Genomic DNA, 24,031 nt, shown 5'->3' on the forward strand with positions numbered 1-24,031 from the left:
TCAGAAGCCTCGATGACATGAAAAGGCAGATGAAGGCTAAAATAAAGGAAATGGAAGGAAAGTTGAGGGCCACAACCAAAATACTTCAAGTACTTATAGAGCTGTTCCAGTCAAACTACATTCACCCATACACCATGTTTTAGTCAGTATAATGTTACAAGCAAGAGCGCTTTTTCTCCATCACACACACCATCGGTGTTGTTGCCTTTGGATCTGAGCACTTAAGGACACTTTCTGTCTCTATAATTAATCTAGTTTGCATTACCTTGGCTTTCAGTGTTACTGTGAGGAACCTTGACCTAGTTTTATGAGCGTCTGTCTCACATATAAAACAGGTTTCTGGGACTGCCTTCTTTCACCTTCAACATTTAGCCTAAAATTAGGAGCATCCAGTCACAAAGTGATGCAGGTCCATGCATTTGTTACTACTTAGATTAGACTACTGAAATTCTTTATCATTTGGCAGACCCAGAAATTCTCTGATTTGATGGCCTTTTTCCCAGAAAGGCCATCATTTGTATTTTCAAAATTATCTTCCAGCAAACTTCACTGGTGAAGATGAAGAAGATGCACCTCATTTTCTGCTCAGAGAGAGATTTTCTGTTTCAGGTTCATTATGTGAACGAAAAAAAACAAAACAAATGAAAAAAAGTGTCTTTTTCTGAACATTTTATTGGTTTCCAAAAAAAAAGAAAAAAAAAAAAAAAAGACTAAATAAAAACAAAACGTTCCTCCAAAACAACATCAATGCTGAAGAACAGGACGGTTATAACTGAAGAAAATGCCAACAGGAATTGGGCAACACAGCGACACCTCGCCCCATCTCTGCTCCTTTTCTTGGCCAGCGGAGGAGTCGGAGTCAGCGGAGGAGAAGCTGCGATGAAGATGAAGCGACGGATAAAGGGAAGAAACAAACTGGAGCATCTAGAGTGCTGATAGGAAAAACACTTGCTATGAAAAAAGAAGTCTGGAAACTTCACAGCTAACCTTTACGCTGTAAGAGGGCGAGGACAAGCTAAGTTTACATTTATCATTTATTCTCAAGAAGTTAAGTCTTAATCCCTTTTAAATAGAATTAGACTGAAGAGGCCATCTCCCTTTAAGAGCAGATCTCTTCCTGAAATAAGGCATCTGTAGTGCTGTCAACAACTCCAACACGAGGGTCACACGTGCATTCAGCTACCACAATAAGAGCGCTGCGAACATGGCTGCCACGTAATATCAAACATCTCTACGATGGCTGAGGGAGGACAGGGTCCTTCATTCTCTCTGACGATGTAGCTCTCTGTCCGTTTAATTTCAGTGTAATTTCAGGCAGAAACAAGAACAGGGCGGCATCTAAACAGATGTAGAAATAGAAATATAACAGCAGTACAGAGATCACAGGTCAAATACCAGGCGAGCCGATGTATCGTTGCATGTGTGTAAAAGAGCCAATGAGCAGCGGTAAACAGTGATATGTTCTGAAGGCTGTTTGAGGAGGTAGAGGGAGAAAGAAGAGGGGGATGAATAGCAGGAGGGTGGAGGAAGGGGGAACAGTGCAGGTCGTGATGAGCCATTTATGTGAAGGTGAGCCCAGCCTCATTGTAGACTTTGAAGACCTTCTCGATGGCGTTGACGTAGGCTGCCGTCCGCAGGTCCAGACCCAGGTTGTACTTGCTTGCTGTGCGCATGATTTGCTGCAAAGGCAGAAGATGGCACCTTTTAAAACATGTTGGTTCTTATATGGTTTGACTTAAGGATAGCGGTGTAAAAGTAAAATGAACAAAGACCCTGAATATCTGAGTTTTCTTTCATAGGATCAGTGTTCGTTAACACACACACACACACACACACACACACACTGGTTTCCACATGTCGTGCTTCTCAACAAAGACGCTGTCGAAAGTCCGAGCTGTGGCAGATCCAGGTTCACAAACATTATTCATCAATGTCATGAAACTATTTGTTTCCACCATGATGAAAGCTGTATTTACAAAGGCCAGATGCCTCGTTTCTTTAGAGCCATTAATCGAGTCATCTTGTGGTTTCAGTGGGAGCGTTTTCTTTTTTTATTTTATGTTAAGTTTAACTATAAAGCAAAACAAAAACATGAAAGATTCATGTAAATATTTCAAGGAAGTGAAGTGTGATGGAGCACATTTTGCCAGCAATTTCCATCTATCGCTAACTGGACTCCAACTAAGTTGGGAGTTTAGAAAAAGTTTTCTTAGGTGCAAGTTCTGCGTCTCATTTCCTACTTTCTTCTTTACTTAGACACATATTGTTGTATTCTTTCCACTATTAACTGGTGGGACTGCGTTAAATGGTGCAGGGTCACTTACCCGGGCAGATCTCTCCATTGTGTAGGCCAAACCAGAGTGAACAATGTCCTTCTCAGAGGCACCCTGCAAACAATGATTCCATGTTAACAACACAGTCACTGAGAGACAGCTGTGGTGTGTATAATCAGAACTCTGAGTGGCATCTCTCAACACTGAACCAACAAAATTACATTCTGTGCTGCGTTCAGGATTCATGATCTCATCAATCATAGTGAATCAACCCTTTAAAGCAAAGCTTTAAAGCTGTAAAGTAGAGACTGAACCTTTTTTTAAATGATATTTAACCATGTGAGCTTACTGATATTTCCTGGAGGCAGTACTTACAGGTGATACATAACTAACTTGCAAAGAAAGAATCATTTGATCCTTTGACTTCTATTTGTTTATGTATGCAAGTGACACTCACAGCAACTCTGGCCTGGAAGTCAGCAGTCGGTACGATGGGGATGGGTCCTCCCTGCTTGCCAAACTTCCTCTCTAAACTCTCCTGCACAGACACTGCATGGAAAGGAGAAATTAGGAACAAAGACGAATAATATCACCTTGGGATATTTTCACTCCAACAGTTAGCATCTGTTAAGGTGCCCATGTTCCACCAAGCATTATTCTGCCATGAGAACACACACAAGGCGAGAATAATATCATCTGTACTTTCACAGCACACACACATAGTTGACACCTGGGAGTTGAACTTGTTAAACTAGTTTCACAAAGCAACATTGTTCTATTATGCTGCCATACATGGCACAAACAATTTAACCGCTGCATGACTTGAAAGAAAGTATATATAAAAGGAAGAAGGCTGTGAGCAGATGCTGTTATCGCTTGAACACTGCTTGCACGACAACTTCACTGACGCTGCCTGAACCACCTGACTGACTGGGTAAGAATACACTCATTTAGATTCTACTATGCTTCAGAACACCTGAAAATGAATAATAAACCATGTTTAACTTTCACCTGAGGTAGAAAAACAAAAAGGTGCAATGTTATATTGAATATTAAAGGATGTTTTTTTTAAAATAGTTTATGCTGTGGTACCTTTTAACCTTACTTTACTTTACTTTGTGGAAACTGACTTGCAAATAGGCCAAGTGTACTTTCTGGATATTTAAGTGCACACTTCACTAAAGTCGAGCAATTTGGTTGAACCAACGTGTTTTGATAATATTCTGAAATGGGTGTTGATCTGAGGTATATCTCATGCTTTCAGGAAGCGATTGCGGCACTGTTGGTGTACACGCCCTCACACCGAGTAAAGCACTCTGCTGGTTATGCTACGGACGAGGCAGAAGTTCTGCAGACCGATACATAAATACTAAAAGAAATGTACGACTGCTGAAATACAAGGTTCCATTGCAAATGTGCTATGACCGTTGCCTCATACAAATTAAGCCATTTAAAATCTCATTTAAGGAGAAGAACCTATTAAAGTTCGATAGCAACAGTCGGAGACGCAACAGTCGGAGACGTTTAAACGGAGCGATGGAGAAAACTAACAAAGCCAATGGAGCTGAAGGACAACCCAAAGACGACACCAACAGTGAGGCTAACACTTGGAGCACCCAGTTGGAAGCTAGCAGTGAGCATGACAACACCACGCCATCGAACGAGACGCCAACTACCACAGACACCTTATCTACCATCGACCAACCATCTCTCGTGGGTCGCGGAAACATAACAAATGTTGAACAAAGAGTTGCTTCGAATGAGAGCATCTTGAACGAGTCCCGAATCAAAAACCTGGAAGACCGGTGCGCAAGATGGGAAAAGACAGTCAAGTCACTCGAGGAGAGACTGGATAGTTGTGTCTCACGCTCCATGACGCAGAACATTTTTATTATTGGAGTCAAAGAGGGAGTGGAAAACGGTAACGTCACAGAACTTGTTGTTAAAGTCATTGAGACGCTACTGGGAGAAGAAAGCTCTAAAAACAAACCTGTCAAGGTTGACTGGGCATACAGGATGAAAAAGCCAGTACCAGATTCTGGACCTCCCCGCCCAATTATCGCACGGATCCATCATGACAAAGTCAAAGAACGCATCCTGAAACTTTCCTCCGAAAAGTGTGGCGTAGATTACGAAGGCACACACCTAAGCATCTTCCCACATCTATTACCTGCGATGGTAAAGCAAAGGAAATCTTTCAACAGCATCAAATCCAGATGCAAAGAGGCGAAGCTAAGATACAAGTTCAAGTACCCAGCGACGTTCGTGGTGTCGGTCGAGTCAGACACACGCTCATTTACCAGCCCAGAAGATGCTGAGAAGTTCCTTAACGACAAGAACATACCGCAGCAGACAGGCGCCCCCATTCAAGGTTCAGAGGAGAGTTAAGTCCAGCTGCTGGTCACGGCTGACTCTAGCTACAGCGTCCCAACGCACATGGACAGTTTTCTAATGATTCTGACAGTAAGGAGGGAGCGGTCATGTGCATAGCTCAGTATGGGAGGTCAGACCGAGGTGACGTTTGTTCTCAGATGGAGAGGAAAGGAGAAGCAGAGGTTTAAGTCTATGGTTAAGTCGAATTATTGTTCAAAGGCAGCATCTCAGGTGGGGTTTTTTGCAACATAATGGTGGAATATACACATGTAATATATGCTTATTACATGACTATGGGTGCTTTCTAGGTCTTTAAACAATGGTGACATTGCAAGAATTGTGAGCTGGAATGTCAGAGGCCTAAATCATCCAGTCAAGAGACATTTACAGGAGACACACATTAAGTATCCAGACAAACAAAAACCAGGCATGGGTTGGGGATCACAAATATCCCAATCGAACTTTGGGATATTTGTAATAGATATTGATAATCGAACTTACAAATCTGTAATGCTTTGTGAACTTTTAAAAATGACTTTTAAACCTTTTAGTGCTTCTTGATATCAAATAAGGAACGTAGGTCTGGATTTTGCCTTATGACTCTAAATTTTCCATGGGGTGTAGAGGATTTACTGATCATTTTTTGTACTCACTGAGCAGGTGGTAGTTTGAGTCCCTCTCGTATTTGAAGGTCAGTCTTCCATAACTGACATGGTTGAGATTCTTAAGCCACTCGAAATAAGATACAGTCACACCACCAGCATTCAGGTACATGTCCTGAAAGAGGAAACATCATGAAGTCAGACATGTGTCCGTCTGGAGCTGCACTCTCTCTTTGATAAGTTGCTCTTTTTACAGGAAAAGTGTCTTTCACACTGCAAAATAAAGATGCTTCAATAAACTATCAAATAAAAGCACGTGTGAAATGATTATTGTAAAAGGATGCATCAAAACTAAGATTCCAAAACAAACGTCATGAATAAAAACACCTGTTCTATAAAAATCCAAATAATACAACTTGAACTATTCGTGTGTACATCCCTGCATATTCTGTCATGTCTGTTCATTCTAAGCAGAAAGGAAAACGATATAATGTCTGTGTGTGTGTGTGTGTGTGTGTACATGTGCACTTACAGGAATAACCATGACGTTGTTCTCCAGGAAGATCTTGTCAGCATCTGGGGTGGTGGGACCATTGGCACCCTCAGCAATGATCTGACAAAAAAAATCAAACAAGACTAAATAAAATGAACCCATTTTCAACTGCTACTATGTTAAAGATGGAAATCTTCATGAAAACCTAAAACCATGGAGACCTTTGGGAATAAATGCAAGTGCTTACCTTGGCCTTGATCCTTGGGGCATTGTGGCGAGTGAGCTGCTTTTCCCCAGCTGCAGGAATCAGGATGTGGCAGTCAGCCTCCAAAATGTTCCCATCGTAGGGTTTGGCTCCTGGGAAGCCCACAATGGTGCCATGTTGCTGCAGGAAGTACAGAGTCACACATGGGAGAAACTTTTTAGTTGAAAAAGACCAAAAGAAAAAGACAGAAGTAAAAGGGAGCTGTGCTCGTACCAGTTTGTAGTCCTCCAGCTGTTTCGGGTCGATGCCATCTGGGTTGTAGATGGATCCATCAATCTCACCGACACCCACACATTTGGCACCAAACCTGTGCAGGTACCTCATGGAGTGGAGACCCACATTACCAAAGCCCTGAGAAAATTAAAACACACAGCGAGACATTGAAAGAGGGAAGAAAGAAACAAAGAAATAGCCTCAGAAAATAACATCAATAAGAAACATTCTTAAAATTTCATACCACATTTTACTCCAGCACAAATTCCTTTCAGATGTAGCACATACTCTGGTGCCACCGTGTGGCCAAAGCAGGTTATAACACCATCAACATCCATTTTATTTAGAAGTAAAAAAGAACCATCAGACAGGTGCCATATAGAGCCTGTCAGGTGAAATGATAAACACTGATCATCTTGTTGCAGCACAGCATTCTGCTATTAAAACGTTTGATCCTGACAGTCATTTGGAAGCTACTTTAACATAAACCAACCACTTGGTCTCATCCCGATAATTGAAAAAAAAAAAGAAAACACCTTCAACAGGACAACACGCAGTCACACACGAACAAGAGAAAAACCTTGAGACAATTTATCCAGCCTGTAAACTCCCAAGATTCATGTGGATGCGCAGGAGGGAGCAAGTCCACACCCAACGGCCTACGGGGCTCAAAGGATCCACTGCAAAAGTGTCTTTCCCAGGAAGCCCAGAGATGGTACCTCAGTCTCTCACCTCTGACTGAATAAAGTGACTGAGGTCACCAATCTTCTCAGTTAACAGAGGAAAGACATTGTTTGAAGGTGATGAGTTATTATTTGCTTTATTTGCAATGTGACTGCATTATCTGACTCAGTATCATCAGACCACATCTCCTGGTTTGGCCTCTTAAATGTCATTATAACAATGACATGAGTAAAAACAATCAAATTCCCCACTGGCTAAAAAACAAAACAAAGAAATAATGTGTGACAGGAGAGTAAAAAACATGCTCTTATACCACAGGAGAGATCAACTTTCTCCATTCTCACTAATAAATCTCTAAGGAAATCTAATCCGAACACAAAGTAATCCTCAAACGTAGAAAAAGGGATTAGCTCTTTGAAAATCTACGTCATGATTGAGCTGTTGTCACGGCCCTTTCACCTCTTCACTGATGCCCTTACATCAACCCTCACTCAAATACTCACTCCATAAATACCATCTTCCCACAAAATAACAGGTAGTTTTGCTTTATTGTTGCTGTGGGGAAGAAAAGGTCTTTGCAAGGAAGGAAATTATGTGTGAGGGTGTGATGCACAGCGCTGTAAGAAAACAAGTGAGTGGATCCTTCTTCTCTTTCTCTAACATGTGTGAATGTTGCACAGCTGCAACTACCCCGACAGTCAGTGGGTTTACATGATGAGATTAACTCGATTATAGCTCTAGTTGGGTTATGCTCCTTATCTGAGCAATGGTAATTATCCTTTGTTACATGGCGGTGAATGAATCGAATCACTGGCACAAAGCATGCAATACCACAGTAGATAAGTGGCGCTGTTTCCATTTCAACTATCGCTAATAGAGCCACTTCTGGTTGTCGTCTTCACCACCAACAACAACAGAACTAAGGCATTCGAGAAAGATGGCGAATGAAGAGCAAGATGAAGCTACGTCCCTCTACATTTGTGATTAGCTGGTTATGGCACAAAGCGATGCACAACGGCGCATTCTCCATCGCGTTGTTAGTTTCTTTCTGATGGCAGCGACAACAACAGTAACATCGTCTCATTCGACTTCCGGGTGACGATCGCGGGAAAAAATCTCGAGCATGCGCAGAACGCTCGATCCTATCCACTGTCAATCAGATCGAGTTATCCTGGGGTCTTAATTCAATCACAAGTAACCCGATCCGATTCGATTTCTTGTCGGATTAAGCTTGTTACATGAGCTGAATAACTCAAATCTTATTGTAATTTAGCCATTAATCCAATCCGATTGCCCGCATGTAACCACACTGAGTGAAATGCATCCAAATGTACAGCAAAGAGACAGTCAAGATCTTAGATTGCAATGTCAAGAAAAGCAGCAATTATAGAAAGCATTCTAGGTAAATGTCTGAGGCCCCTGCTGAGGATTCCCTTCCCATGTGTCAACACTTAAAAGTGTGTGTGCAGTGGCATGTGAGGAGCTCTCATGTGACCAGTGGAAGTGAAACTAACAGAATGCTGCTCTTTGACTTTTTGTTTCAACAGAAGCACTTCTCCTTTCACAGCATCTTTTAAGAGAAAACAGATTTCAATGTTCACTGTTGAGAAGTTTAATGTGATCATATTCATCATATCTTTATCAAAGAAGTATTTCACAGATTACATTCAACCGTGAGCACTACTTAGAAAAATAAATGTTTTTGAAACTAAAGAAAAAGCTGCAGGGATTAGAGCGGCAGAGCAGGCGAGTTTCTGTTTACTGGTTCTTTCGCCTTTGAATCATCATTTTCCATGAGCAAAGACGGGAAACTACAGGGAAACAAAACTGTGGTCTGGTAAGAAGAGGTCAGACCCAAACTAAAACAGATGGCATGGCACTGATTGAGATCCTGCTGTAAAACCCTTAATCATGTCTTTGAATGAAAATGTCAACCCGGCGGGTATTAGTGGGAAAGTAATAGCAGTACATCTAACATGCCTTACGGTCAAATGGTCAGACTAAAGCCAAACCAAGAAAGGCTACGCCTGCGTACCTGGATGACGAAGGTCTTGTCCTGGAAGCCAGGAGTAAAACCCAGCATGCTCATGTAAGATGCCTCATTAATGAAATTCTCAATTCCGTGGAAAACTCCACGACCGGTGGCAGAGATACGTCCGTGGATCCCTCCTTGGCTGATGGGCTTTCCTGTCACACAAGCGTGGGCGTTGATGTCCTGCAGACACATGCAAAGAAAATCATCACATCGTCGAGACCATAGAATACACACAATTATACATACAACACATTTACTGTACATATATTTTTGAATTAGGGTTTATTCCTTGGAGACAGCAGATCCAACTCAGCCATTAGTTGCTTCTTGCTGACAACACTGAGGCAACCTCTCAATGAACTTAACACAGTACAAATCTCCCATTTCAAAAGCCTCAGTGACTCCAGTCTCTGGAATGTTGGCAAAACACCCAGTACAAACAGAACACTTAGCCAAAACCTGGGCCCAGCCTAAGTTGGGAAAACCCAGTTCAGTTTAGTTTATAGTGATTTTTATTCATTTATTATCACTGTTAAACAAACCTAAACACGATACCTTCTGAATACAAATCTGCTCTTTTGGAGTATTTTGGGATCAGCATCTCGTGGTCATCCGTGGAACTATGTCTTCCCTTCCACATCACCCAGTAAAACTTTATGTTGTTCCACCCGGCCAGAAAGTGTGGCAGCTGACTGACGTCAGTATAAAACTACCCACAATCCTCTGCTCCAACATACCCGGTACAGCAATGTGTCACTCATTCCAAAGCAATGTCAGGGGTATCTGGACCAAAGGGCACGACTGAATAAGATAAAGGGACGCAAGCGAGCCGAGCTGAATATGAACCAGAGTTGCTTTAGAGGTTTTATATAAATTGTTGTCAATTTGTTCTACGTGAATCACAAAGCCTCCATCTGAATGTAAGCCACTGCAAAGACATTCAGAAACCTGTTAAAACAGACACCCCAGAAACATTTCTGTCATTTTCCAAGTAGAAATAATGAAAAATGTAGCAAATACTCTGTTGTCTCATTTTCTCAGATGATGGGAATTGCTGCTGCTGTCCATCTTTTGTCACTATCTGTAAAGTACCAAATAAACAGCTTTTTTCAACTAACAGTTGAGTCTCAGTTTTCCAGTTTTAACCGTTGGTGATATGTCAGGATGATTGTTTCCATCCTCACAATGGAAACAAATGATGTTGGGTTAGCTTTTTTGGAATTAGGCTCTGATGAACTTCCATCTCATGTCTGGTGTAAAACACTGCAGCTCGCCCATTCCCCTAAATTAGATGACCAAAACACAGGTCAAGTGAGAGCTTTTAACATTTTAATTTGTAACTACTTGGATAAAACATTACCGACAGACTGCATGTGCAGAACACTAGTGAATATATTCTGTGGTGAGTCAAAAAGCCCATTTGACACGTTTTCGTAGGACAATGATTAACTGATGGCATAAAGAGACTCGGGCCTCGGTCTAAAAAAGCTGCTTTTAAGGAGAGGAGGAATGTTTCCATGGCTGGCTGGGAAAGGGAGAGGCAGGAAACCACTGCTCATGGTTTACATGTGACTCATTTCTTGCTTTTCATTTGGCCCGTTTTAACATTTTTACCAACTCGTTGCCAAGTTAGACAGACTGGTTATGTACTTCTGCATTATGCATGTCTGAGAACTCACAGTGTGCGCAATAGTGTTGGCATATGTGTCGGCGATCCAGGACATTTCCCTCTCTCCTGTGCTCATGTCAGGCGCAGGGACATCGATGCCAGGCCCTGGTGAACAAAGGCAGGGGGGAGAGGAAGGGAGGAGTTTTTGTAAACTGTGCAAGTCTCAGCACGAAGGCTCAAAACTACATAAGTCTCACACACACACACGATGATTAACAAAGTAGAACATCCCAAACCAGGCTTCAGCTCTAACAACTAGGTACCCCCGTTGAATCTAATGTTTAAAGTTAAAGTGTCTTGTTGAAAATACAGAATTGAGCAGTGGTGGAAATGCGAGCAGCAGACTCGGCGTCCTTGTGTCACATGTATATGTGCCCTCAAGGGCCACTGAGCTAAAAACAGAGGCAGGCATGCGAGAAGTCAGCGACATACACAGCAAGAGGGCTCTTGTATACTGTAAATTATACAGTAAAACCTCACAAGATCACATAATTAATTCCAGATACTAGCAAATAAACAGTAATAAGTAATAAGCAGCGTCTTATCCCTCTGCTGTGTTTGAACTAAACACATGAGAAATATGTACATGCATCCTGGTAAGGGTGAACAAATTGTCTGTATGGGGGCTGTTAACCTGCCGAACCAGTGTACAATACATGTATGTTTACATGTGATCTTGCTTAACGGAATTTGCAGTGATCTTACAACTTCCTTAAGAACCTAATTTAATCTCTGCTCAATAATATTATGTTTACCAGTCAAACAAACCAGTGTTTGCCCAATTTAATTGTACAACCTGAGTGATAAATACCATACATGTGCATGTTGCCCCTACTGACCTTTTCATCTGTTCATGCACAGTTTGAACAGATGTCATGCAGCTATCTAACTTTGACAACCAGTTATGTGACCAAGTAAGTTCTGTATTATACAAGAGTACAACTTCTTCCTAATATTTAATTACAATTTAGAGGCAAAATTAATTTCTTTCACACAGCTACAATTATTTGATTTGATTACTTTGCAAACTCAGATTGATAAAGGAGACTGGTCAAATGTTGCTTAAGTGTTGCTAAATCATGCTACTATCATTACTTCCATATGTATGATATATCTGATTAATTCCCTCATCACTTTATACATACGGTAAATGCACAGGGAAATAGCTTAGGGTTTTAAGTTTGACTTTTATTCCAGTCTCTTCTGACTTGCTGTCCTTTCCTAATTGCCTCCTTCGACAGAGACACACCCTGAGCCACAGCCTGAGCCACTCTGTCCTGAATAAATGGGGCTTGATGAAAGAAACTTCTGTGAATGGAAATACTCAACTTTCACCACTGCTCAGTCAGAAAAGTCAACAAAACCAGGTTGGCCTTTTGAGGTGTAAAAACTGGAAGATTACTTCCCACCTGTAAGTCTGAAAGTTATAAGCCTTTCCACGAGCAATTACAGAAACTTACCAATGAAGCCCTTCTTGGCCAGCTCAATAGTGAATCTCCTGGTAATCTTCTCCAACTCATTGTCCTGCAACAAAGTGTAGATTTTAGGAAAAACATTCTGACAACGCTGTACGCATTATAAGCTGGCTAGATTTGGAGTTTGGGCCCTAAAAAAGAAAAGTAGAGGCAGGAATACTTAAGAGAAAAGTTTTAGCACAAACTGCAAATTACTTACAACTAACTGGGATTGCAATTCTTTCATTCCTAATTTTTAAATGAGCTCTTCAGAACCTGACCGTACATCTCCTGTTCCCCACTTTCTATCCTCTAACTAACTATTCCTTCCTCCCACTTCATGCCTGAGCTAACAAATCAAAACTTTGGTTTTTTGCATTCCAGTGAGACTGAATTTTGTTTGGATAAGACAAAAATAGAGGAACACTGGAAAACAGATATCCCTCCAACTACTTCTAATCTTGTGAACATGAAGTGCTTATACAGCATCTACATGAACATGTCTGTATATAGTTTAATGTGTGTGTGTGTGTGTGTGTGCGTGTGTGTGTGAGAGTGAGTGAGTGTGGGGAATGAAGATTGATACTGGAAGGCTTACAGAGTAATTTTTGGTGTTGATCTTGACTCCAGCTTTGGCTCCTCCAAATGGCACATCTGGAAGGGGATAATACAGCTTAAAAAAAAACCCACAGAAACATACTTACACAACCAACACATGTATTCACATTTCATACCATGTACTCAGTAGAAAACACAGCAGAACAAAGGGTGTTGAGTTATTAAATATTACCGGTGTCCAAACATTATGGCAAAAGCCAAAAAGCAGCAATAAAACAGTGAGCATATGTATGCAGAGCTCTGGTGATAATCTGCCGAAGCCTTTCTTCAAAGCTAAGACTGGAGTACTTACCAACAACGGCACACTTGTAAGTCATCAGGGAGGCCAAGGCTTTCACCTCATCCACAGACACATCCATACTGTAACGGATACCTGAGGGAAACGCACAGAACGGGAGCAAATTACACAAACTTATAAAAGTAAAACTAGAAACAAGACAAAAGCACAGAAGACATATTCAGATTTTTATAACACATGACACATGAGTTCGCATGACACTGAGTGCCAACCATGTTCTCAGACTCCAACACGAGGGAACTCTAAGTCTTTGTCTGAAGCTGCCTCCATAACAAAACTACTTAACGCTACATCCACTATGGGCTAAGATAAAGCCATGTTCTGTAACTGATCCATAGGTTTTGTAACTTGTTTCGACATATTTGAATGTGAGAAAACAGTTCCAGTGAAAATCAAATCCATGTGTGCAAGTATGGATCACATTTATGCATATAAATCAGATCTTTATGTAGCTGATGTATCTGTTCTGCAAGTCTGAAAATACAAGTAACTTCTGAAAGTACAAAGCATACAAAGACAGACCTAACTGAAAACACAATGAGGCCTCTCAGTTTGACTTAGTCAGACTAGCCTAATTGCTAGCCAAGTGCCATCTAACTCATGACTGTAGCAGCCCTTTTCCAAATGGTATTTTATAAGTTTGAGACACTTGTATTTCAATTGTGCTTTTTTTTTTTTTTTTTAAACATATCTAAATATGGTGATACAAGCCCCACAAGACATCTCTATAACACATGGGCCAGTGTCTTCCACTTAATCTAAAAGTAATTGGCGGGTGGAGATTGTGTGAACCAATCCCAGCCCTCCATTCTGACCCCAGCCCTCCAGCGTCAGTCACACCTTCCTGTTGTCTAGCATTTACTACAGTTACCACAGTAACATGTGTGCTGTTACATGAGATCATAAAGCCAAGCTGCATATGTCAAACTGCTCCATTTCATTGGCACGGTGCCTGTGTGAGTGAGCTTGAAAAGCAATACTGAAAATAGCCCATCCAGAGTTAGCTTACCCAGAGAAAAACAAGGGCAAACAGCACAAAGAGGAGACTGCAGATAACTGAGGACAAAATTAATATGAGCGTCTATTAATGTGTTCAACAGCAAGCAAAGAAGCACAAGCAAAAACACAACAGTGGAGTTATCTCAAAGCATAATTTTGTGCCCACTTAGTATCATTTGTGTTGTAGCAGTCAGAGCCTTCCACCTAAAGTCTATTATTAAGTCAAAACTGAATTAAATGAAGGAGGAAAACTCAAGAGTTCACTGCTCAAATTAAAAGGAGAAAAGGCCTGGCTGCCTAACCATCCCCCCACCCTGCCACCATTTATCCACTAAACCAGCAGCCGACCACAGCAACAAGAACCGGAACCAATCTGTCAACACATTCCTCTGAAATGGAAGCAAAGATTTCGAGAAATATAACAAACTGGAATTCAGAATTCCTGCAGTCAGGTCCATTTCATTTCAGGCCCGAAGACTAAACATGAGGCTCAAGAGTCGTTTGGGACCAGTTTGCATGTTAGGACTAGTAAGTGCACTTTTCCTAAAGTAAGTATTATTCTTTCAAGTGCACACAACTTTTACACATTATGGGGGGACTCTCCTATATGTTCCATTTTTGACAAACTGTAGGATTTACTGCGTGGTTCACATGTGAGAACAGTGACTCAAAACATCCCACAGATTTATTCTACCTTTGCACAGAGAGGAGAACAATGCCAACCATTTACCAGACCAAACAACATTTGAATGGCCCTGTGGGGGGGTGGGGGTGCAAACAACATGCACACCCATCCAGCATTCAAATGTCTAGTAAAGAGCGGTTTTGTCCAGTCTGACAGCTGTCAGTCTGGATTGGTTTGAAAGGGGGTGGATGAGCACAAACACACAAGTGCAAGAACAGCCTTTGCACTTTGTATTTTGATCTGAACTCTGCCAAGGGGGTTACACACAATATCAATTATTAAACAACTTGAAAGATAACAACTCATATTCCTATCCCTATTCTACTTTTTTTTTTTTAGCATAAAAGACCCATCAAACTTTATCAATGGAAACTAGAAACAAGTTATCGGCTATAGGAGTTATAAAAACTTGCTAGTTTATCTATGTCTGAGTCGTTTTCCGATCCAATGTTTCCTGAGTTACTTGGTTGGTCTAGTGAAGCATTGCTATTCTGTGAAGACATTTAGACAGAGCAATAAGTCAGTCATCAGCTTGATCCGAGTTTCATTTTTCAAACCCATTTTGTAAATCTGTGACCAGAAAGTGAACACTTCAAGTAATTTGTTTTATCTTGTTTGGCCTAATACTGGCAACATGCATTTTAACACCTAAAAATGACATTTAATGAAAGATCAATTTGATTTAGTTCTGGACTGAGATGTTTTGTTTACTTCAGGCTTTCAGCAGATAAATGGAGGCAGACTCATTCATGTTATTATCATTTTTACATTGATGGCATTCATTTCATAAATACTACATCTAAGAGTTCCAGACGGATAGCCAGAGTGCTGTAAATTCATAAATAGATGCCATTACTGTTGAGTGGTTGGGAGAGAACAGAATGGATATTTCATATATGAGACATATGCTCTTCTCCACAGTCTTTATAAGCAGCTGCAGTAAAAAAAGCTTCGGCATTTACACCAGCTTGCTCAACACCCTTAAAACATGTGGTGCGACTTGCCAGCTAACTAGAACAAATGTCTCTTCCTCCTGATAATGAATTTTCTCCATGGCACCCTCCCCCATCTGTCATACTGCCAACAAATAGCAGTGCCTATAAACGCATCCACACCATTTCCAGCGTCCATGCCTGTCTTTCTATACATTATATGCCTCTTTTTACAATCTACCCATGATGTACTGCGGCATTAGTCCATGAGGCCTCTGCTTTGAAATTTGAACTTCAAACCACAGAGCATTTTTCATGGTCATCGTATATATCCATAAGGCTGACATATGTAGGACCCGCACTGTGCATATTTGCTCTGCTCTTGACAGTTGGCTGCATTTACCTGGGTAGGACTCCTCTGAAAAAGCAGTGCATGAGCAATAAGAACCTCATAGTCAGCCATGCATTATGTGCAGTACATGTGGAGATGCCCAGGCCTGAAATGCTAACTGGCATGACACCTGATGCCTTCAGGTCTGCCCTGTGGTATCATACACGTGATACGACTTTTACAGTCACAATATCAGAAATAAACAGGTTCATCATCACATTTTGGGGTCATATCAAATCACTGAATTATAATAAACTCTAACCTGTGAGTGTCAGCGTTAAAATAGACAGTTAGGGCTCGATAAAGATCACAATGTATGCAAGCTGAACCTTAACACTAACGTTACAGTTGGGTGCTGTTCAGCCACAGGTGAGCAGGAAGGTCAATGTAAACTGTGACTTTCAAGAATAAACCGAACAAATACTGCGCAATTAAGGAATATATGGACGTTATTCACTGCTCGTTGGCCAAGGATTCAAATGTGTGAAGCTGCGTCGAAGAGTTAACAACAGTAACATCTGTTGACAGAAGCTGTCTAGTACTTTTAACAAGCTAACGTCACTGCTAACTAATGCTACATAGCCGGCTAAAGCTAGCTGTCAAAAGGACCAGAGAAGGGGAAACGACTCTTTTCTTACCCCCTTTACATGGTGTTCTGTGCTGGCTGTGTTGGGCGCGGTACCCCTCCACCACCTCCCACTCTCCATTATCCCTCTTGATCGGGAAAGAGACGCTCAGGACGTGATTACAGGGCTTGATGATGCGCAGGATGCCCCGCACACGGTGCCTCTTTTGCTCGGGGCTCTCTCTAGTCTTAAGATCCTCAACCAGTTTGTCCTCGACGATGGTGGCACCGCGGTCGAAGAAGCCCTCGACCATCCTAAAGAAGTTGGGGTCGTCAGGCTGCTCTGCTGCGTCGGCATAGCGCCGGACCCTCATCAGGGACGAGGACGCTGGGAGAGCAGAGTCAACGCATCCCGAGGCCAGGGCACTACCCGCTGAGCGACTCAACAGTTCCCCCAAATATCGATACATGGTTGAAATAAGCTAATTGTTTGACTGAACTAATAAAAACGCAACTAAACAACAAGGACGATGGGAGTGACGACAGGAAATGGGGTAGAATGACAGACACAACAGTTCCTCACTGTGTCCCGTCCTCTGGCCGAGTGGGAAATTGCATGCCGTGTCAGTTTGCTTTAAAAGGCAGTTTGAGCTAAGGGAGGAATCGAGAGCTTCTCGAGACAGGCGCACGCGGAAGAGGAGGACCAACGGAGGTTCGCGCCGATTGGCCCTGCGCGCTCCCGAGTTTGCAAAGCCACATAAAGGCAGCCCGTTGATGTATTTTCTAAGAACAATTATGAACAATGCGAGCCATATTTTTACTGTGTTATTTTCACCTACATATTGAAATCGCACATATTTAAAAATTAATCTTTCTGCGACGTGACTCTTTCTATCTTGTAAATTAAGTAAAATGCTTTCACCTTTACTTCATAATCATTAGAAATATATGTTTAATTCTACGTTATACCTACATATTATTCATCATTGTAATGTTGTAGTGTTCCCCCAAAATACAGTATCGTATGGTAAAATGTTATGATTACAAATTCAACAAGCCAACACTTTATGAAGAGAGCAAAATTAGCTCCACTTTGACCTTCAATGTAATGTAAATGTAAGTTTAAACGATAGATTATGGGGAAAATATGCATAAGGAGTACTTTTTGTACAGGTTTTATAGATTGGTTTTATAGATAAAAGGTACTCATAGTCATTTGGCAAGCACACTTATGCTAACAACACCAAATACTCAAATTCCCCAAAAGGTTGTCGTGTTGAGTAGATGATAAAGAATGCAATGATTTGCTATTCTCTTGTACAAATACTTTTTTTCACAATAAAACACCAAAAATACATCAAATGTTGAAATTTCCTGAAAAATTTGATTAACCTTGAATGCGATGGCAGCAAAACATCTAAAAAAAAAAAGGTGGGATGTGACCAAAAAAGTAGGAGTACTAAAGTACTAAAAAGAAACATCTTCCTCCAGGGAAGATGTTGTAGCTAATTAGGTTAATTGGCAACAGGTCAGTAACATGACTAAGAATAAAAATAGTCCCTTAGAGAGGCAGAGTCTGTCACAAGTAAAGATGGATGGAGTTTCAGCTATCTGCAAGAAGACTGAGGCAAAGTGGAAATCTATTCTTCGGTCAGCTTAATCAAAAATTATTTTTCTAAATCACAAACGCTGCATCATCTGTACAAAAGAGGAGAGGGACCAGCAGGCTCATTATCAGTTCTCAGTTCAAAAGCCTACATCTCTGATGGGGTGCATTAGTGCCTATGGAGCTGGCAACTTGCACATATGGAAAGGAATCATCAGTGCTAAAAGGTACATACAGGTTTTAGAGCAACATATACTCGCATCTAGATGATGTCTTTACCATATAAGGCCTTGCATATTTCAGCAAAACAATGCAGAACCACATACTGCAACGATTAGATTCTATTATATTGAGACACATTGCAATTAAAAGTCTAATTTTCAATATTTGATGTTTTATATGTTCTGTTGTGAATAAAATATTGGTTTATGAAATTTGCATATTTGTGCATTCTGTTTTTAAATCTACATTTTACATAGTACACCAAACTGTTTGGAAATTGGGTTGGAAAAAAAAGGTGCTTACTTGCTTCTCTGCTACGAGATAAATGGAAGGGTCTAAACCAATTAGCATTTTTGAATGGTAACTGTTAAACTAGACAGCATGCAATTAGCCCTACTTAGCATAAAGTCTTAGAAAATTAAAAATGAACAGATTAAAAATGGATACATATATTTACTAAGATCTTTATTTTATTTTCATCGGTCAAGCGAACAAAGACAGCTGTAGAATTTTGTTATCTTCCAGAAGACAAGATGGTTGCAAAAGAGCCATCAATGGATCAAATATAATCCAATTATTTAAAGTGATTACATGACAGATATGCAAAAATGAAGGAGAAACGCTTCACATTTATGCGACATTAAACATAGCACTACATTATTTTAATTTTCAAGCTGACAGCTGCTGCATGATGCTCACCAGCCTGGTCATTCATTAGCTTTTCTACAGAAACCACAGCTTAAAAGTCTTGTATTATGTGGTTTGCGATCAAAGGGTCTGTGCAAGGCCTGCTGTCATCAGCAGTTCCCTGACCTGTTGGGTGTGTGACTCAGTTGTGAGGGAGGAGAGATGGCAAGTCAGGTGGGAGATGCTGACGAGGCCCATTATGCTTGCATCAGTCATTAACTTTCTTCATGGGCAGAAATGATTAATGAAGGAGATAACCTAGTTGCTGGAGTTTATGTTGCTATGTTGCATGCTATCATTTTCTGATAACAAGCAGGATAAAGATTTTCTTTGTTTCCTAAAGAGGTCATGCATTGCTTACAAACTCACTTAACAGCTGGTAAGGTATTGGATTTAAAAACACAAATGTCAATAGAAAACGTAGACAATCTGCAATGTTAGAGGAATTCATCTTCTGCAAATCATAAAGTGTCTAGAAAAATTTGGGCAAACCCAATTAGTAGATGTGTTATGTCACAGGAAAGATAAAAAGTTGGATCTGTTGGACATTTCTCAAAGTTAGTGGGATATAACATTGGGAAACGATGAATTCCTGCACAAATTTTAAGGTTTTTATTCTATGTATATCATCTATTACATGTTAAGATGTTTCAGCCTGAGCCACACCAAAGAACAAAAGCATATGACATGGTCATTTAGACAAGTGTAATGGAGGTGGTTATAGTTGTGACTTTAATATTGGTAACTAATCCTGTTTTTTAACTTTTTCCATTTTAGCAAAGTCCTTTTTCTTGCATCTGGCCCTTGAGTAGATTCATTTATTGTTAACTGGAGCTTCATCAGAAATGGTCTCCATTGAAGAAAGGGAAACAGGAAGAAAAGGCTGAGGTATGCCACAAGAAGTGGGATGAAAACATGTGGAGACAGGTCTTATGGAGTGAAAATTTGAGTGAACGGGGGATTTGCTGGAAATCATTTCAGAGACAGCTGCAACCAGATACTATATTGCTATGATATCACTCTAGCCACAGAACTGAGAGGTTCTCAGTCTTTGATTTGATGTCGGTCACACATCTGTAAAGTTCAATGACCATCACTTTCCTGTATTGCCCTCTTCGGTAGGTATCTACAGGACCACAACTCTTCCTTTGATGAAAACAATACAGCCTTGATGTTGCATCTGGCACCGCAGTGTGTGCGCATGTGTCTGTTTAGGTAGGGAAAGGTTGCTCAACATACATTTCGTTAGAGGTTTTCTGACACAGTAGCGGCTCAAAATATCAATAAGCTCTCCTGGTACCAATCAGCAGAGCTTTTTACATAGCCTTTATGCATATTACAAGCAGAATGTTTTCCAAAAAAACCATGATGTCCCAAACTGTTGGACATTAGACACCAGCAGCAAATATCATGTGGGTAATGTTTAACAGTGTCTTCCAGGATGGCACTGACCATGTAACCGTGTGTCCTATCTGCATGAATGTTGCTTAACATTATCATTATTTCACACATATACACAAACGTGAACGTGCGTACATTGTCTACTGCTCAATATGTCAGAGTGCTGAGCTTGTCTCAATAAGGCCCTGACCGAAGCCTGCACCTGTGGACTCTGCACATGAGATAAGATTAGATCTATTTCCTGGGATGCATGTACAAATATCAATTGATATGGATACACAGTGGTACAAATGCATGCAGTGTACATGGTACAGTATGAAGAGCAAGTTGATTACTGTAATTTTTCATACAGTGCGCACAGTTTTGTGGAGATTTGAGAATCAAGAGTAACCATGGCACTCATTACAAATGACACATAATCAAGGCCTTTGATATAATAATGCATTAATGGCATTGCTTATCTCCCAGTTGGTCTGTTGCGCACTGCCAGGTCATATAATGGTTTTATAGACTGTTAAAGCTGATATCTATAGAGCAAGTTGAGATGAAACAACTTTACATTTGAACTTTACAGTCAGAATCAGAGGATGAAAGTATACACAGTGCTGTCTGAACATTCATATCCCTGTTTGTTCTCTTTGTACACTCAAATAGATAAGCACACAGCAGTAAAGATAAAGTCCGGCACAGGTGTAAGACAAAAACAGCATGCAAAGGAAAAGGAGAGATTGTCTACAAACCTACAAAAACGTATAAGTATGAGTATAACGCAAACTACAGTGGAGACAGAGATCTCAATGATATCCTGGTTACTGGCCATACAAAAACAGAATTCCATACAATTGCGTCTGTGGCTAAGAAATGTGAAATATTTGCTCACATTTCTTTGTTGCATCAATCACGTGGGGGGAAAACAGTGCTCAAAATCCTGGACAACCTCCCCTCACAGAGCTGTACCCCCAAATCCACCGTCTCTGTGATAAGTTTTCATCTTTGATCATTTCTTTGTCACATTTCTTTTGTCTTTTTTTTACTTTTGTGCTCATTTTCCATCTGATTGGATTGTTTTATGTCACATTTTGGTCACTTTGTGCCTGGCGTTGGTCATTTTATATCTTCTCAGAGTTGTTTTATGACTTCATTGGAGGCATTTTGCATCTTTGTGATCACTTAATGACCTTCGATGATCTTCTTTTTTAAAATCATATTTCGGATCATGTTAAAGCTTTTGCTGGCATTTAGTCTCTTTGTGATAATTTTATATATAAAATTTCTAGAATAGGTTCTGCGGAGCTTGGAAGGTCTATTCAATTCTAAGAAGTTCTGAGATTTTAGTGTATAATTTTTCTCTGTTTTCTTCTTCTGCAATTCCCATAAAAATGTATGATGGCGGGCTGGATGATGGTGTAGTGATTAGCACCGTCGCCTCACGACAAGAGGACAAATCCCCGCTGGGGCCTTTCTGTGTAGAGTTTGCATGTTCTCTGCATGTATGCGTGGGTTCTCTTTGGGTACAGCAGCTTCCTCCCTCCATCCAAAAACATGCATGTTCGACTAATTGGTGAATTCGTCTTTCTTTCATTTACTACACAGTTTGGAGGAAAAACTTGAGTCTCTATAGAGACACAGAGAAAATCGTAATAAAATGAAAAAGAGGACATCAATTGTGCAAAATCCTACATTAATTTCTCTCAAAATAAACCTTTTATTCTCCAGTATCCCATCAAGTGCTCAGATGCTTAAACATTTTTTGAGGAGTGAGACAAAAATGTCTACAATCTAACACAAAAGCAGATTCGGCATTTTTAGGTTTCTTTTTATGTTTATCTCGTGTTTTTTTCTTCATAATTCGCTGCTGTAATAGTGCTACTTCCTAACATTAGATTTTCAGAAGAAAGAAAAAAAGTAAAAATGTCCAAAGAGCAAAAGCATATTAGTCAGTTAAAGAACTTTGAACATTGACTTTTGCAACAGATATCTGTTAAGTTCATGTCAGATGTTTCTGATTCTCAAATAAAAAAAGACTTAGAGAAAGGTTTGATACCTGGGTGGAAATAACCACGTGAAGGACTAGTACTTGAATGCCTTATATTTTCAATCACCACACCATTGCACCAGTTTTCAGCTTGTGTGCTCCTGTTTATCTTTTATCTGATTTCCATCCGTTCCGCTCTCTGTTTTTCTCATTGCACTGACACCCTTTGATTTATCAAGGCCTGTGTCAAAGGGTGAACACTGCCGAGTCATTGGCTGACAGCCTGACAACTCCCACCCAATCACAGGGGTGTGACCAGGGGAGGAGTGCAGGGTAAGAGGGGGTATGTGAGTTGAAGTAAACAAGGGCCTGTTCAGCTGAGTCACATGGTGCTTCAAGTATAACAGAAAGTTCTGTTTCTGCTTATGTTCGTTCCTTTTCTTTTTTGATTCCAGACCATAAAGAAATCACCACTGTGGCCATTTAAATCCACTTTATAGTATATTGCATAGACATGGTTGAACTAAAGTGATCAGGCCTCTTAAACAACATGCAAGGTCACACACTCCCCAGTCGCCGAGGTCATCCTGGGAATGAGCTTCAGTATCAAGATTTACTGGTTTTGCAGAGGGATAGAGGTAATTGATAAAGAATCTTTTTAAGAGAGAATTAGGGTGAGGAGTTCATGTTAAGCATGCACTGGCTTCACTGTGAATGATCACTAGAGATTACAGTTCAAATAATCTCTGAGAGGGATAAACATTTCCAGGTTGTTACACCCCAATACAGTTGTCTTACAAATAATGCCAGGGACATGATAATGACAGAAGCAGCCTCAGATGGACTGGACGGCACACTTGTTTTTACAGACTTTGGTGTGACTTTACTACATTTCATCCTACTTCATCCCTTACTTGTAACCAACCCTCCCTTTTTACAGGTTTTGAATTTGATGCGAGCAAAGTAACAGTCTGAGAAAAACTGCAGTATTTAGAATACACCCCCAGAGGAACATCTCCAGACAGCCTATCACAGGAAAGCCACGCTCCAATCCAGCAGACAGGAAAGGAAAGCCCCATGTAGGGGGCCCCACTACACCAGGGGCGACGGGCCAGGGTCCCTTCCGAGGGCAGGACTAAGAGCCCCACGTGCCACAGGACCACACCTCCCGTGACAGCTTCCTAATATTCCTATTGTTTTTCAGAACTGGAAGGGTTTGTCCATATCAAATCTTTTGCCTAATCCTGATATGGAATTTCATCCCTAAAAACATAGCAGAGCTATTTCTCATTACAGACTTAGGCTCAAAGATAAAAAAAAGAGAGATAAAGACAAAGAAAAGGTATTTTAAGTTCTATAGTTCTTCATACTACGTGGTATAATGTTTTTCTGTTCCACTCTACACACAGTATAAATAGAAAGGAGCTGCTGGAGGACAGCACTTCTCAGACTAAAGACCACAAGATGATCTGCATAACTAAAACGGCTCGCCAGCAACTTACCAACCAAACACTTAGTTTGACAAACTGAACAAATCATCAATACAAACTTTAAAGAGAAGCCCCGACACATCCTCCCTTGTTGGACATTG

General features: G+C 40.7%; 1 protein-coding gene across 1 annotated transcript; it reads right to left on the reverse strand.

Moving 5' to 3' along the window:
- Positions 1–656: 656 nt before the first annotated feature.
- On the reverse strand, positions 657–17,191 carry glud1b (glutamate dehydrogenase 1b). Its single transcript, XM_072373817.1, has 13 exons — positions 16,623–17,191; positions 12,972–13,052; positions 12,660–12,715; positions 12,068–12,131; positions 10,618–10,712; positions 8,939–9,118; positions 6,220–6,357; positions 5,989–6,126; positions 5,781–5,861; positions 5,300–5,423; positions 2,731–2,822; positions 2,325–2,387; positions 657–1,679 (listed from the first exon to the last, which is right to left on the reverse strand). Exons 1-13 carry the CDS (start codon positions 17,017–17,019, stop codon positions 1,560–1,562), a joined length of 1,629 nt encoding a protein of 542 aa, XP_072229918.1. The 5' UTR covers positions 17,020–17,191; the 3' UTR covers positions 657–1,559.
- Between the last annotated feature and the right edge of the window lie 6,840 nt (positions 17,192–24,031).

The sequence above is a fragment of the Leuresthes tenuis genome, unplaced genomic scaffold (assembly GCF_036924035.1).
Source record: "Leuresthes tenuis unplaced genomic scaffold, fLeuTen1.0.hap1 SCAF_20, whole genome shotgun sequence".
In the NCBI taxonomy this organism is placed as follows: Eukaryota; Metazoa; Chordata; class Actinopteri; order Atheriniformes; family Atherinopsidae; genus Leuresthes; species Leuresthes tenuis.

What these genes read in the sequence shown, in the direction of transcription:
- glud1b (XM_072373817.1), bottom strand. Translation starts at nt 17,019, where the DNA reads ATGTATCGATATTTGGGGGAACTGTTGAGTCGCTCAGCGGGTAGTGCC. An exon ending in AGCTGGAGGACTACAAACTG is followed by an intron (nt 6,127 to 6,219) that starts GTACGAGCACAG and finishes TACTTCCTGCAG; the next exon opens with CAACATGGCACCATTGTGGG. An exon ending in CTCAAACTACCACCTGCTCA is followed by an intron (nt 2,823 to 5,299) that starts GTGAGTACAAAA and finishes CTTTCCATGCAG; the next exon opens with TGTCTGTGCAGGAGAGTTTA.